We start from the raw sequence: 14,820 nt of genomic DNA, 5'->3' as shown, positions 1-14,820 counted from the left end.
GAAGTCCAACGGTTTAAGCCTCTTAAGATTGAAATTTGCAGTGATTCTTGATTACTGCTTGTCGCTAAAAACAAATTCTGCTCAAAGAGAGAGGAAGAGTGACGTTTAAGATACAGAAGTAAAAAACTGTATTTTTACTTTAGTCAAGCTAACAGAAATAAAAGAGTTTTGTTGTTTGTTTAATTTCTAGCAACATAACTATTCATTTGTTTCTTCCCACCCTTCCCTGAATCTTAACAAACCCAAACTCCAGGAGCTGACCACAGGCGTGTTCATCATAACTACATATTTGGGAATTTTTCCTTCTTCCTGCATCAAGGCAAGTTACCGTGCAGCACACAGCAAAGGCCATAGAAACGAAGAGGATGGGATGGGAAGCTTACAGCCCAAACCCTGACATTCCTCAAGCTTGTGTTCAGCCTTTTATCTCTGCCCTGCCCTGTGGGAGAGCAAGGCGCCCGTGTGCAGCGGGATGCTGAGGGAGGGGAGCAGCAGCCCAAAGCTGCGTGGCTCCTGTGTAGTGCAGCTACACAGCAGGGTTACATAGTGCTACCTTCCTAAAAAGTACAGTGCCTGAAGCCATCGGAATAATAAGAGTAGAACTGACCATACGCTGGCGAGGGAGGACAAAAGCCTCCAACTCACTTGAAAACCATCATCATGATTTTATTCGCTGCCAGAAACACCGGCATGCCTCTGTCACCGTCATACGGTATTTGCACGGTGCGGATCCGAAGGGAGACATGTGGCACAACAATTTTTTCTGGGCTCAAGAAGACGGAGAAATTACTCTGGAATTTCTAATATATATGCGTGTAATTAAAAAGCAAGTGCATCTTCCAGCGAGAGACTTGGGAGGCACCCAACTGCAGGGAAAGCCCTGAGAGCTCGTGTCTGCATCCTTAGCGCGCACCGCCGTATCTGAACGGGCGCTTTGACGATTCCTTGAACGGTATCACAGCCCGCTGGTAAGAGACGCGCTTTCACACGGCACCGCGACTGCCCCATACCGACTGCCCCATACCGACTGCCCCATACCGACTGCCCCATACCGACGCTGACGGGACACGGGCCGGACCGCCGGCCGGCCGCTCGCCCCACGCCCCTCAGCGCCTCAGCGGACGCGCGCGGCCCAGATTCGAACGCCAACGGCCGTCCTGCCCCGCCCCGCCCCGCGCGCCTCCGCCGTGACGCAGGCGGCGGCGCGGTCACGTGTGGCGGAGGCCGGCCCGTCGCACCCGGAGCCGCCGCCATGCCTCTGCTGTCGCCCGGCCGCCCCCGCCTCAGGCTGGCCCCGCTGCTGGCGCTGCTGCTTCTGGCGGGCCCGGCGCGGCCCATCTCCTTCCAGCTGCCCGGCAAGGCGCGGAAGTGCCTGCGGGAGGAGATCCACCGCGACACGCTGGTCACGGGCGAGTACGAGATCGGCGCCCCGCCGGGCTCTTCCAGCGGCCCCTCCGCCAACCTCAAGGTGCGGCCACGGCGGCGCCCGAAGAAGCGGGCCGGGGGCGGGCGGGCGGAGGGCGGCGTGGAGGCCCCGCCCCGCTGCGCCGGACTGGGCCGCGCTGACGCACCGGAGCGGGGCGGCGGGGAGGCCGCGTCTGGACGGCGCTCCGTGCGTGGGGCCGCTCCCGGGGTGGCGGCGTGGGGCGAGCGGGGCCCGGGCCGGGCCGCGGTGCGGGGCCGTGCGCTGCGCCGGGCCGGCGCTGATTGGCACCGGGCGGGGGGAAGGACCGCGGTGACGTGGCTCTCGCGGAGCTGCCTCGTGCTGTGCGGCGTGGGCAGGGAGCAGTGGGGAGGGGGTCTGGAACGCCTCGTGTGCAGCCATGCTGACCTTAGCCGGGCGGCTCACGGGGCTTAGTGACGTACTCTCGCTTGCCGCCGCTGGCACGGCTGAAGGAGCTATCAGGGTACGGCCTAAAGCACCTTTCTGCGGCGCAGGGGAAGGCTGAACAGCGTTGAGAATGTTCCTGTCGATGTGACGAGCAGCTATTAAAACACACCTTGAGTATTTCTGCCTACAACCTGCATTTCTTCAGATTTCCCAGCTAGTTATGTAAGGCCTGCTGCGCCGTCATTGGTTGTTAACAGCTCTCTGTGTGCCTTTCGTCTTTGTCAAAGCTCCCACAGCCTTCAGAAGTTACCACACAGCACTTGCTGACGGGGTGGGCTGCCCAGGGCTCAGAAGTGGCTGTGTTACACAGTGAGAGTAGAAGAGCTGCTGAAACCAGGCTGCCTCTCTAGCACTGCACTCAGATGCTTGGAGGCATTGTGAGGTTGGCTGCTGTGTTTGATTAAGGACAGAGCACGCTGCTCTGGAAGCCTTTTTCTTTTTTAATATATTTTTTTCTGCTATCTTACATCATTTGTAAGAGGAAATTTGTCTGTATAGACGGACATACAGCTTACATACATAATGCTTTACAGTCTTGCTCTAATGTTTGCCTGCTAAGGTGTATGTATTTCCGCTTGAGTGCCATATGCCTGCCTCTCTTGTCAGGAACCCTCATTGCCTGTTGTACTGCTATAGCTGCATCTCCTCCAAACCTTGCCTTTTTTTTATAGTGGTCTTAGCAGGTGGCAAGGCAGTAAATCCCATGCTGGAGTCTGGCTTTGCTGCTGAAGAAGTTATCCAAACAGGAGTGCTCACAGAAGGAGCTCTAAAATCAATTTGATGTAAAATAAATAAATGTCCTGTAGTATTCCAAAAAGCTACAAAAGAGAAATGAGTCCATGCTATTCCTTCTCCCCTTCTTACGGCTCAGGTATGTGATGGCTCCCAGCCGCTGGACCTGCTGGAAGTGCTGCAGCCCCTGGGCTAGGTGCATCCTGCTTTTTCTTTGTGTCTTTTTTTCTGTGGGAAGGTTAGTTGTGGGCATCGTACCTGCAGGTGGTCTCGCTCCCCCCACACTAGACAGCTGGCTGCAATCCCTGGATTGGCCACGGAGCATAGGCGGCTGGTAGTTAATTTTGGCTGTGTTCGGTATGGTTCCTGTCCATGGGCTGAGCTTTGTGTCTGTGATGCTCCAACACTAACAGTGGCACCCTCTGTTTGGGAGGAATCTGCGCAATCTGCCAGCTGGCTCCAGGAGGGAGGCCCATGGGTGGCTGACGTCTTGCTCAGGCCCGGTCACGTGCGTCAGTGCCATTGTTGGGACTGGTGGCTTGGGGAATTGCTGGGCTGTTTGTCAAGGGCGAACAATGCTGTGTCTGTGGAGGGTTGTGTTACTGTAAATAACGTTTGAATATCATGAACAATCCTTTTCAGGACAGCCTCTCCCCCTCAAGTGTTCTGGCTGGGCTATTAGCAGCTTCTCCCACCCCCGCGGGCCCAGCTGAATGGACATTTGGCTGATTTGGGTAACAGCATTCAATATTGATGGAAGCAGATAGCAGAGCTTTGGCTGTCTAAATCCTTTTTATGAGCAGGGTGCTGCTAGACCTATAAAGGACAGAAACTGATTAAGCTGCACGATATCCTCTAGCTAAAGATTAGCTCTGGTCTATGGAAAGCCCCAAGGGAGCAACATAATGGGGTCATCTGAAAGCTTTCTTTACTGTGTCCTTGTTGCCATTCTTGGGACTGAGAACCCACTGTGCAGAAGATACGATATCAGCCCAGATACACCATCAGTATCTTGGTTAATCAGGACTACACTGCTGAACGGTGTGCAGTGACCAGAATCTAAGCTCTTTTGCCACGACCAAATGCAGGCAGTCCTGCACTGCAGAAGAACCTGCTCGCTTGAGCTAAATGCTTCCAGTAGTTTGGTGGCTTCCAAGCAGGATACAGTCTGTGTCCGGCTGCAGGGAGAGCAGCAGCACAGCTGCCTGTGCCTGCCTGCGTTGGGCGGATGTGTATCTGCATGCTGCTTCAGTACGGGTAGAGCTCTGGAAAGGAACTGCAGTGCTACACCGCAGCAGTGCTCCGTGTTGTTCTCAGATGCTGACAAATACCACATGGTGCAGGGGAAGCCACAACAAAACCTGTAACAGACAATTATGAAATACTCTATGTAAAGGAAGTTTTTTCCTACTGTCTTACACCTGAAGGCTTGAGGGTTTATTATTTCTTTTGTCTAGTGTAGCAGCTCTCGTTATCAGAAGGTTCCGAATCTTAGTAGGAGGTAGGCCTCAGTGGTGTCCTCTGGGGAGTTAATTAGATGCTCGGGTAGGAAAACAGGAGTGTTTCCCAAAAACTGTGTTAGGTATGTAGCCTTTCTGTATGGTTTGTTTTATTTCTCATGGGGAAACAAGTTGTTAGATTGCACAGTTGTTTTTCTGTTTAAGGTGGAGGGAAGGAAAATGGCCAACCTATCCTCCTTGTACACAGAATACTTTGTGTACCTCTGTATTCTGTGCTTTTGAAATTAGTTCCAAGCTTTTCAAACGTATCTGTTGAGGGAAACTGGGATACATTCCAGTGGAAAGCATGCTGTTGATTTTCACATGGTTTTGTAATACCTTCTTTTTTTTTTTTTCACCCAACTTGTTGGTCAATGTATTTCAACTGATTGGACCTCCTCATTGGGCACAGTAATTCTCAAGCCTGTGCCACGTAATGTGTGTCTTTTTTTTTTACACTTGGTTGAAGCATTTTTATAGACGCGCGCTGTTTTTACCTATTCTTAGTAGTTTCATAGATGTGGTGCAAAGCAGTCGTTATTCTGTCTGTGCAGTCTGAATTGTCCTCTGAAGTGACTGTTGTGGATGTTGGCACTCAGACCTTGCGTAACTCAGGGCTGCACTGATCATTCATTTGTGGAGAAATAGATGTGCCTTTCTCCATCTCATCTTGTGGGAAATTAGTCTTTTTTTGTACCATAAGACTTCTCTGTATTTGTTACTATGAGAATTTATAAATTTTATTTGCAGAAAGAAGGCACTGGTTGACACTTCATACATCTAGAGTTCCTAAATGTAGTCTGTATTCAGCTGTCATAAGAGGAAAAGAAATTAGTGTGGCTTTCAGTTTTGGGTTGGTTTTCTTTTTCTGTTCTGTTTTCTTTTACTTTTTGTCTGTTTTGTATATTTGTTTTAATGTGAGAGTCAGTGATCACCTGAGAGGCACTCTGACTTTGTCAGCTCAGTGAGGATGAGTAGGAGAGAGTTTGATGTAGTTGCCAGGGAGGAGGAAAACTGTAAAAAGAAAAGTATCTGATCCAATAGGGAGGTTAGGAGATGTCTTTTACTTCTTATGCTGCCAGAACTGTGTAGTGTGAGCCTACGGCAGTGAAAAACTGCATTCCTTACTCTTATTATCTCTTTTACAGATAACTGACTCAGCGGGGCACATCCTGTATGCTAAAGAGGATGCCACTAAGGGCAAGTTTGCCTTTACCACTGAAGACTATGACATGTTTGAGGCCTGCTTTGAGAGCAAGCTTCCTGTGGGTAAGTGAAAGAACCACTGGCTGCCTTCACCTTCTAATGAAGCTGGTGTAGATGTGGATGTTTGGGTTAGTGGTATGTGTAAAGTTATCCTGAGCATAGTCTGCAGAACATCTTGTCTTTTAAAGCTGTGTTTCAGGAGTTTGTGTGTATTCTCCATGGTGCAGAATATCTGCTGTCTGTGTTGCATTTGGAAGTTAAGTATTCCTCTGTGGCTGTTGTGTAGAGTGCTCAGGTTTCTTCTGTAACAGGAAAAAGAAAGGGGAATTGTGTTCCTCCTACACAGGTTACCGCAGTTGCTATGAATGGTGGTAGCAAGGAGCAAAACACACCTCTCTTGTTCTTTTCATGGTTCCTGCCATCCTGCAGTCAAGCAAGGACAAAGCAGAATATCCTCATCTCCAGGACGTAGCTTTTGTGTCGTGTTGACCCACTCCTCTCCTTTGGTGGAATGTAATCTCAATAGAATGTGTACTTTGCAGCAATCCTGTTAGGCTAGCAAGTGTTTTATGGAGTTCCTGTGTGTGTATCAAAGAGCATGGCCTTCATTTGCACCCATAGCTGCTGAGCGGTCAGTAAAGGGAAGAGGAAATGAGCAGGACGTCAGTATTGCCTTTGTGCTGCAGGGATGGTTGCCTAACGAGCACTGAGGCTCGTTTCCTTTGAGTGTGACGCATGTGCTGCTTTGAGTGGCTGGGCTCAGCTTCAGGACAGATGTGCTGAAAGCAGCTGACATAGGCTCCAGTCTGGTTTGCTTTGAGTAAGTATCTGCAAGTTTGTAGGTGCTTGCATCTTTTCACCGTCACTGTCAGAGTTCTGCTCCCTGGAGCCACTTCTCCCATGTCTTATCTTAGAAGATCTCAAAGTTCTTTACAGAGCAGTCACTAGCAGCATTCCTCGTATCTCTTCAAATGCAGCATCTGTTTTGCTGTTCTGCTCCATGTATAACATGCAAATAGTTTGCAAGCTGAAGAGAACTTGTCAGATACAGAAAGGTATCTTTTATTAAGAGGCATCTGGCTTGTAGCACCTCTTCTATCGTGTTTTTCAGATGAAACGGTGACTCTAAATGCTCAGGGTTTTGCTTTTATTTCACTGCAAAGGTAGGGCTTCTCAGTGTTCCTTAACACATCAAGACATGCAGGTGCTAGTGACTCATATGGGAGAGTCACTCCTGCTATGTACTGTCCAACACCTGGGTGTTTGGGAGGTCTCCAGACAGTCCATTAAATCCTTTCTAGCTTCTGTGTGGTCACACAATGAAGTGGGAAAGGTTTCTTTCTTTAGCTGTGTCTAGACTTTCAGTGCTTGTGACCAGGGGTTTCTTGCTTAGACTGAGCTTCTTAACAGCTCTTTTGATTCTATCAAAGGTTTGTTCCTTGGCTGCCTTGTCTTGTTGAAAGCTTGTATTAAAGCTTTTGGTACCAATGAGGAAAAATATTTCTAAGTCCAGCTTTACTTGGTGACCAGTGGGGGATCAAAGTGCCAAAATCTAGAGCTGTTCAATTCAGCAGCTGGATCCTCTTCTGAAGGCTTTCTCTTTAGGTCCCTTTGAGCTACCAGTTTCTTTTTTTGGGGGGGGCATAATCCTTGCTAATGATACATACTGCATGATGGAGATCTTCTGATTTCCCATACCTGTGTTGGATATCACAAAAATGTTGAAATAAGTGTGGTGGCACCGTGAGGCCTGATCATCTGCAGGACTTGATTAGGTCGATTAGGAAGAAGTAGCCATGTAGCAAGAGGTGCCTCGCTCCTCTATAATGCAGGCAGGGGAATGAGAAAACTGACTGAGATCTTTTTTCTCCCCGTGTTTCTCTTCAAAAAGTTTTGTTTTTTCATAGTTTCTTCAAGTAGGCAATCAGGACTTTTAGTGCTCCAGCTAAGGAGGATGTTGGTGGAGTACTGGCAGAGGAGAACTGTTGGTAGAGGAAGCCTGGAGCCGTTGGGCCCTGAAGGATCTAAGCAACTGGGATTTCTCAATCCTTAACCACAGAAATAAGGAAGAAGAAGTGAGAAGGAGATGCTGTGTAGAAGGTACATGTTATGAGAGTGCAGGAGGTGTTAGGGTGCTTCTTGAATAAAAAACTTACCCTCTTCTAGTTTAAAGCCATTACTCTTTGTCCTACCACTACACCCGAGGATAAAAGGCCTGCTCCATCTTTAATTCTCTGCTCATTCTGTAATCTTTAGTTTCCCAACCTCGTGTTTAATGACTTATTTATTCTGCCATTTCTCTGCAAAACATTTTTGACATCCAGTTCGACTATCTTGTTTATCCTTTGACTTGGCAAATTAGGAACTTTCTTTGTCTGCCAGGAAACAGCTCTGTGCTCATTTGAGATGGCCTCTTGAACACTTACAAGTGGGAGATGTGGGTATCAGCTGGATAGTTTAGTTCAAGACCTCTGGTAGTTACTATTTGTTTTTCCTTTGCTGCTGATGTGCTCTGCTCTGGTGAGCACCAGCTGCAGGAGGAGCAGGGAGTTACTGAGGATCTGACAGGCTTAAGGGAAGCTCAGAACACTTCTAGAAGTGCAGCTTCGGTTTTTCCAGGACAATCCCCAACAATGTTAACCTCATGCAGAATGTCTGCTTTCTGCCCCTTTGCACCCAGCAGCTCTCATTTTTAATGCTTTCTTTCTGCCTCCTGGCATCTCTCCCTTCCAGCCTGACAGCAGAATCCTTCCAGTTCTGTTTTCCTGTTTGCTGGCCTTTTCATCTTTTCTCGTTCCTTCCTGGAAGCTCCAGCTGTCCCCCCGAGTTGCTGTAGTTTAAACATAGAAAAAACCTCTCACCGAAACTGTGTGCTTTGCATTTCTTTTCTGCAGCTACTGTTGGCCACCCTGCCTACCAGTCTCCAGGCATGATGATATAAGGCATAGGTGGTCAAAGCTTGTTGGCTGGAGAAAGGAGCACTGGGTGATTGTAGTCAACGTGTCTGTTAAAGAACAGTGCTGGGTTTTAAGTTTATTCTTGCGGTATCTGACCTTGTATAAGAAAACCAAAGAGTTCCATCCTAATCCTAGTTTATCCATTAGACTCCTCAAACAGCTGAGTTTGATTTTTGGGCTGCAAAACTCAACTTTGGAAACCTAGGAAATCTAAGTAATAGTTTGTAGTTGATATGGGCCGTGTTGCTAGGAGATTATTCCATGTGCTGGTAGCAGTAGAACATGGAGGTGATTCCACTCTGTTGTTGGAAGAGCTGTGTAGTGAGTAGAGAAAAAATTTAGAGGTGCCGTATTGGAGGTCTGGAATACATTCCTAGCTCTGACTGGAGTGACCTTGTGTAACCTGTACTTTGAATTTGTTTGTGAACTGAGAGATTGTCCACCTGGCAGTCACCTCAGGCAGTGTGAGTATTGGACATGCTCCTGGATAAAGGCTCTGAAGTTTGTAGTGTGAATGAATTCAAACGTTGTGCTGTTCTGGCAGCTAGCTGAGGACATCCATATACCTCAGAGTGCTGGGATTTAGGAATGTGTTATGTACAGACATTTCCTTGGTGGGTGGTATAGTGGAATATGATACTCAGGTCAGCTGATGTGCTACATTCTTTAGAGTATCTTGAATGCATAGCCTTTTTTTTTTTTTCTTTCTTGTGAGTATTCCCAGATATGATAGTTTGTAGCCATTTAAAACAAACAAAAAAGCTATTAGATACAGGCTTCCATAGCCCTAAAAGTTAACAAGTTAACGTGTTGTGCTGTTGACTGCAACCTTTGTTAGTCTCCTGGCATCTTGAGATTTGCATTAGCAGTGTGGATCTTAAGGCATCTGGTCAGTTCATTCCCTGAATTCCCTGAACAAAGACATTTTGGAAAAGATGCTGCCCTAATTTCTGCGATGCTGTAGCATGAGGAGGTCAGCAGTCCTCATGCCACGTTCCTTGATTATGGAAGCTTTCTTCCTTCCGGTCTAAATGTAAAATCATTTACAACCCCAGTAACCTTGATAAGTTATTGGTACACTTCCTGCAAGGAAGAACGTGGGCTCCCCCAGTGACTTGCCTTCAGCCAGGCTGTCTCATAGCAGCTGGTATTGCTCTTCTAATCCTTTGCAGTTTTTACAGCGACTTGCATCCTACACATACTTAGCACTTTTGGTTACAGCTTGTTCCCATTATCTTTGGGAGGCTCTCCTTCAGCCAGGATTTATTCTGAAGTCTCTGTATTTTTAGGTTGGACTGTGCTGCCTCCGCAGTTAGCTGCAGACATGGAGGGGCGGGATGTTGTGAGTCCTTTCTCAGCACTGGGGAGAGCTGGTGATTTCCTGGCAGGCTGACTGTTTCACACAATGAATCCTTTCATTATGCTTCCAGGAACAGGGAGGATGCCGGACCAGCTCGTGATTCTGGATATGAAGCATGGAGTTGAAGCAAAGAACTACGAGGAGGTATGTCCCCTGGCTGCCTGCTCTTCAAACTCCCCTTTCCCAGCACTCACGTGGTGCTATTTGTAGATCTGGGGCTCATGATGGGAAGCTGTTTTCCCAGCGGTGATGAAAGCTTGTCTGCACCCTACTGTTCTAGTGAAGCTTTGTATGCGAGAGGGGGAAAAAAAAAAAAAGACAAACATCAGCTAAAATTCATTCGGTGCTCCGTAAACCAGAGCCTAATGTGTGAATATTTTTGCCAGGACAGTGTGACCCATCTTCTGGGCATAGGTATTAGAAGCAATGAGATACTGAGATGTGCAGTGTCCCCTGCCCCAGCATTGGGGAGCATTTTAGGTTAATATCAGATCCTCTTAAAGGTCAGGTTGCTTTGTTACTGTCGTTACCTTCCTTGCTGTAGGATGTACTGGTGTGACAGCCCTGAAGTGGTACTCGTGCATTTGTAAGAACTGGCAGTGCATCAGTGTGAAGGTATTTGGCAGAGCAGTAGTTGGTGTGAGATGGGTGTTTGGTTTGAAGGTGTGACATTGGGAACAGGCATAAAAACTTAAATGTTTACATCTTAGAACATAGCTTTCTTAGACTCAGGAGCAGCTGTGCAGAATAGCAATTGCTTTGTGGCTGGGACAGTCTCTAGCTGGTTTGGATGCTGAATTTTGATGACTGCTGCTATGTTTTTTGCTTGCTGGAATTTGGGGTCAATAAGCTTCCAGAAGAGTCTGTGCCTGAGGAAATTAGAGTTGTTAGTGGAGAAAAGTTCCTGCAAATGTTTGCCATGCTCACTGCTTAGACTGGGAGATGTCTGAGAATAGAAAGCTGCTAGCAAAGGACACTGCATATAGGAACAATTAGAAAACTAATGAACTTCTCAGATGGTTGGGCAGGAGTTTTTATATCCTTTTGTGTTTTGGAGAAGCTGTTCATCCCTGGCTGGAGCCCGTCCTACATGAAGAATAAAAACCACTTGGGGTCAGGAAAGAGCAAAGCAATCATTGTGCCAACTGCTTGGCTAAACCAGCTGTTGAAGTGTTACAAGACGTTGAAGTCTTACAGGGTGACCCCTGAGAGTTTAACTGGGAAGATTCTGGCGACTGCATTTACAGAATCTCTCTAAATCAACCCTGCAGCATACTCTTGAGTTCCATCAGGGTAGTGTGAGGTACCTCTTGAGGTACATTAGGGTAGTCCTCATTAAGGAGGAGGAGTGTTACCTAGAAGCATTGTTTCAACAGAAGGGTTCTGTTTGGTACAACTTATTGGTTGTACTGATAAAACTTTGCGTAAAAGCAAGTATGAAGTATGCATTACTCTTGTTTCCAGTGTAATTATACCAAAGGTAAAGGTCCAGGGGCAAACATGGGAAAAGAAGAATTTAGACTTGCAGCCCCACTTGATTGCAGACATTGCTAGCAGGCATTCTTGATTTTTTTGAGGACCTTTGGGTGTTGCAAGGTCTCGGGGAGGACTGTTGCCCAGAGTTCTGTCCTGGAATTGCTGTCTTTTTTGGGCCTCTTGTTTACGATGTTTGTGTCCTTGCATCAGTGATCTGCCCTCCCCTTCAGTTCCCTTTGCTGAACTGCTAAGGAAGAATTGATGAAGAGTGTTGATTGAAGGTCAGTGATGCTGACCTGCTTGTGCGTGGATATAGGCAGTGGGAGAAGGGATAGTGTCTCAGTCTGGCTTCATAAGCTTTCATAGCTGCAGGTACTCTTGGGGCAAAGCAACTTGGTGATGTTAAGGCTAGGAAATCTTAATGACCTGCTGCATGGCATTGCCAGAACCTTAGTTCTCTGAGGTAGGGAAATGTGGTTTTCTCCATTCAGTATGTAGAAATGAGGGTAGGAAAAAGTGAAAGGTCTCTGTAGAGAACACCAGGAAGGCTTGGGGATTGAGGTTCCCTTGCAGTTCTGCAACTTGTTGATTCTTGCCCATGGTCTCTCTATGCTAGGGAGTTAGGCTTTGCATATTTAAGAGGCCTCACTGAGAAGCTCAGTGGCATTGTTGCCTCAGTTGTTATGCTGGCCCAGATGTTCTTGTGCCTTCCAGGATGGTGTTTCACTGTCGCGAGGCCTGGGGGGCTTCTTACAAACTCTTGGAGCAGCTGTGCACGTTGGCTGCACTAGAGACAAGAAAGTTTCTATCTGAGAGTACTGAAATTAGCTATCCAGTGTTTCTACCTATACATATTAAGAGTAGCTGAAGGGAGTGCAGAATGGAGCAAGCAAGCCCAAGTTTCTCCCAGTGGACCTTTTTAGCCTTCTGTGAATATGAAAGAGCACCATCTGGGAGGATAATGGAGCTGGTCTGCTAGTGACTTTGCCAGCAGTGGTGCCTGGGGCCTTCCTTGTGCATGCTACAGCAGAGTGCAGGCCATGGGCATATTTCTGCTAGTGCTGATTCTTCAGCAAAGCTCTGCTAACAAGTATGAATCCAGGCCCCAGAGTTTCATCCGTACAGCCTCTTGACTTGAAGACAGGAGGATTAGAAAGATTTTAATCTACCATTTCCCACTACCTCCTCATACATGCACTCCAAATTGATTCTGCTGTGTTGGCAGAACTGTAATACAAAGCTCACCTCAGCATAAAAATACTCAGATGACTGCTTGAGGGCCTGCTGCGTCCCAAGTTCCGTGTGTCATGTGAAGACCCTTCAGTGAAGTGTTTGATTAGCTAGCAGTGTCCTGGTCGTGAGTGCCTCTTCAGGTCGGTTCTGAAACCTGGAACTGTTTCCAGCGGCAACGTTTTGGGATGCCCGCTCCCTGAGCGCCATCTATTGGCTGCCTGAGAGTGTCTGGACCACGGAGAGATGCCATCCTGGCTTCGTTTCTGAGTCACGGTGGTGAGACCAGTGCTTCAGAGCCAGTCTGACCCAAACATGCACCATTCATTTTCTGTCGCGTGTCTTTCTTGCACTGTGTGATGTTATGACATGGTGTCTGTCGTTCCTGGTGGGGGCATTCATAAGTAGTGACAAATTCTACACAAAAAACTGTGTTATCCAAAACATACATTGTATTAGTGGCAGGATCTGCAGTTAGCTTCCCTTTGTGCTGTGCTTATGTCACCAACTTTACCTAAGGTTTAGTCCAGTGATGGCCTTGACTGGGACAAAATTGAGCTTATACATTCAACTTCAAACAGTTACTGTTGTGGACTGTGCTAATTGAATTTCCTGTTGATTTTTCTCTTAGATACAAGCCTGTAACTTGCAGGTTGCATGATCTGCACAAAAATGATGTCCCATAAAGCTTCCCTTCATAAAAGCTGTTTTTTTAATTTTTTAAGCTGGCTTAAGTGGAACCCATCTCATACATACTCCAACAGCGTCATCTGGTGGAGTACATTGTGGCTGTGTGATCTCTGCTCAGAGTGGCTCTGCTCTGCTGGCCTTGAGGTTAACAGTAAAACTACAAAAGCCCTGAGTGTCTGTGGATGTAATCAAACCACTGCTGTCAGGACTCAGGCTGCCCTGACTTTCTGGTACACATGGCAACATTTAGCCCTGTGAGCATGTGAGTCTCAATGCTAATAAGCAGTGTGCATGTATAACTGTGCTGCACATGTGTGCAAGTGACAGTCACTTGTATCTCGGTCTTCTGTTCACTAGAGGTTTAGCCATGTGGCAGGCTCTTCTGCCCACTCATCAAAAGCAAACTGAATAAACTAACTTGAGGCTGAATAAGGAAGAAATGTGCATGTGTGCGTACTGTGCTTCTCCGTTGAGTAGGAGGGGTAGACATAAGTGTGCTTTAAGGAACAGGTGGGAGAAGTGATAGTGTTTTTATGCAGTGGTAGTTTCTGGCTCACAGAGCTGTTACCCTAAGGGGAAAGATGCCCCAGATCTGGAGTATGTGAGAAGGAGTGGTTCAAACTGGCAGTAAAAGCTCATGTGGGAGTTCTCATTTTTGGCTTAGTGACTGTCTGACTGTCTTGTTTTCTAGATTGCTAAAGTGGAGAAGTTGAAGCCTCTAGAAGTAGAACTGAGACGCCTGGAGGATCTTTCAGAGTCCATTGTAAATGACTTTGCCTATATGAAGAAACGAGAAGAGGAAATGAGGGACACAAATGGTAAGAGACAGTGTGTTCCTTTAGAGGGCTGGAGCTCTAAGACCCTCACTTCCACTGAATGTGTGACAAGGATAGCATTTGGAGACCAAGCAATTACAGTGGTCTCTGCTTATTCTGTTTCTAGTACAGGAAAATGCTGATATTTCTCTTCTTCTGAAGCAGTCACCTAGTCCTTTGTGGCCCACTTCTAGAAAGCTTCTTTTTTTTTTTTCCTTTTGTTTTGTTTTCATTGTTCATAATGTGAACTATTCTGTACTATTTAGTGTTGCCCTTTAACCGTAATTTTACCTTGTCCCTCTCACTGTCTCTCTCATTGTTCCCTCTGCATTTATTCTCAAGTATTGCTGGTGCTTGTGTAACTGTGCCTTTATGTCATTCGATGTCTTGTCTAAAGTTTTTCAGAGGTGGGGAGGGAAAATCCTAGGAATGTTGCCCTCTTAAGGAGCATTTTATGATGTCAAACTCCCATGTGATGGTATTTTGTGTGTTTCAGAATCAACAAACACTCGGGTTCTGTACTTCAGCATTTTCTCCATGTGTTGTCTCATTGGACTGGCCACCTGGCAGGTATTCTACCTGCGTCGTTTCTTCAAGGCCAAGAAACTGATTGAGTAAAGGAACAAGTCCTCCTCCCCATCTTCACAGCCCCAGCTGGACACCGCTGGAACCCAGCCACGTCCTCCCAGAGCCATCTCACAGATGACACCCACTGACTGGAGCTATTCTGCAGGAACTTGAACCCTATTAGGGGAGGGGAGCATAAACATTGGAAGACTGGGGACTTCAGAAATCCTGTTGGATATTAAGGGTTGGGAAGCTTGTGGTGGGTTTGGGGATTCCTGGGTCAGCGATTAAATAAAAATGATTTTTCTATGACAGCTGCAGCCAACTCTTGCACTGCCTGTTCTCCTCTTATAATCTTGGCTTGATGACGTCTCCCATCTGTCTGTGACTGTAATGT

The 14,820-nt window shown here is 47.1% G+C and overlaps 1 protein-coding gene across 2 annotated transcripts; it reads left to right on the top strand.

The window, feature by feature from the left end:
* Positions 1-1,252: 1,252 nt before the first annotated feature.
* TMED10 (transmembrane p24 trafficking protein 10) lies at positions 1,253-14,474 on the top strand (the record flags this gene model as incomplete). 2 transcript variants are annotated; one of them, XM_079536843.1, is made up of 5 exons in its annotated part: positions 1,253-1,468; positions 5,271-5,391; positions 9,722-9,789; positions 13,733-13,859; positions 14,353-14,474. In XM_079536843.1, 5 exons carry the CDS (start codon positions 1,253-1,255, stop codon positions 14,472-14,474), a joined length of 654 nt encoding a protein of 217 aa, XP_079392969.1. The 2 variants fall into 2 exon arrangements, with proteins under 2 accessions (XP_079392969.1, XP_079392968.1); XM_079536842.1 differs by having other exon boundaries at positions 9,716-9,789.
* Between the last annotated feature and the right edge of the window lie 346 nt (positions 14,475-14,820).

The sequence above is a fragment of the Tetrao urogallus genome (assembly GCF_951394365.1).
Source record: "Tetrao urogallus genome assembly, chromosome: 6".
In the NCBI taxonomy this organism is placed as follows: Eukaryota; Metazoa; Chordata; class Aves; order Galliformes; family Phasianidae; genus Tetrao; species Tetrao urogallus.
Note: the sequence above shows the minus strand (reverse complement) of the source record. Positions and strands in the feature narration are given on the sequence as shown.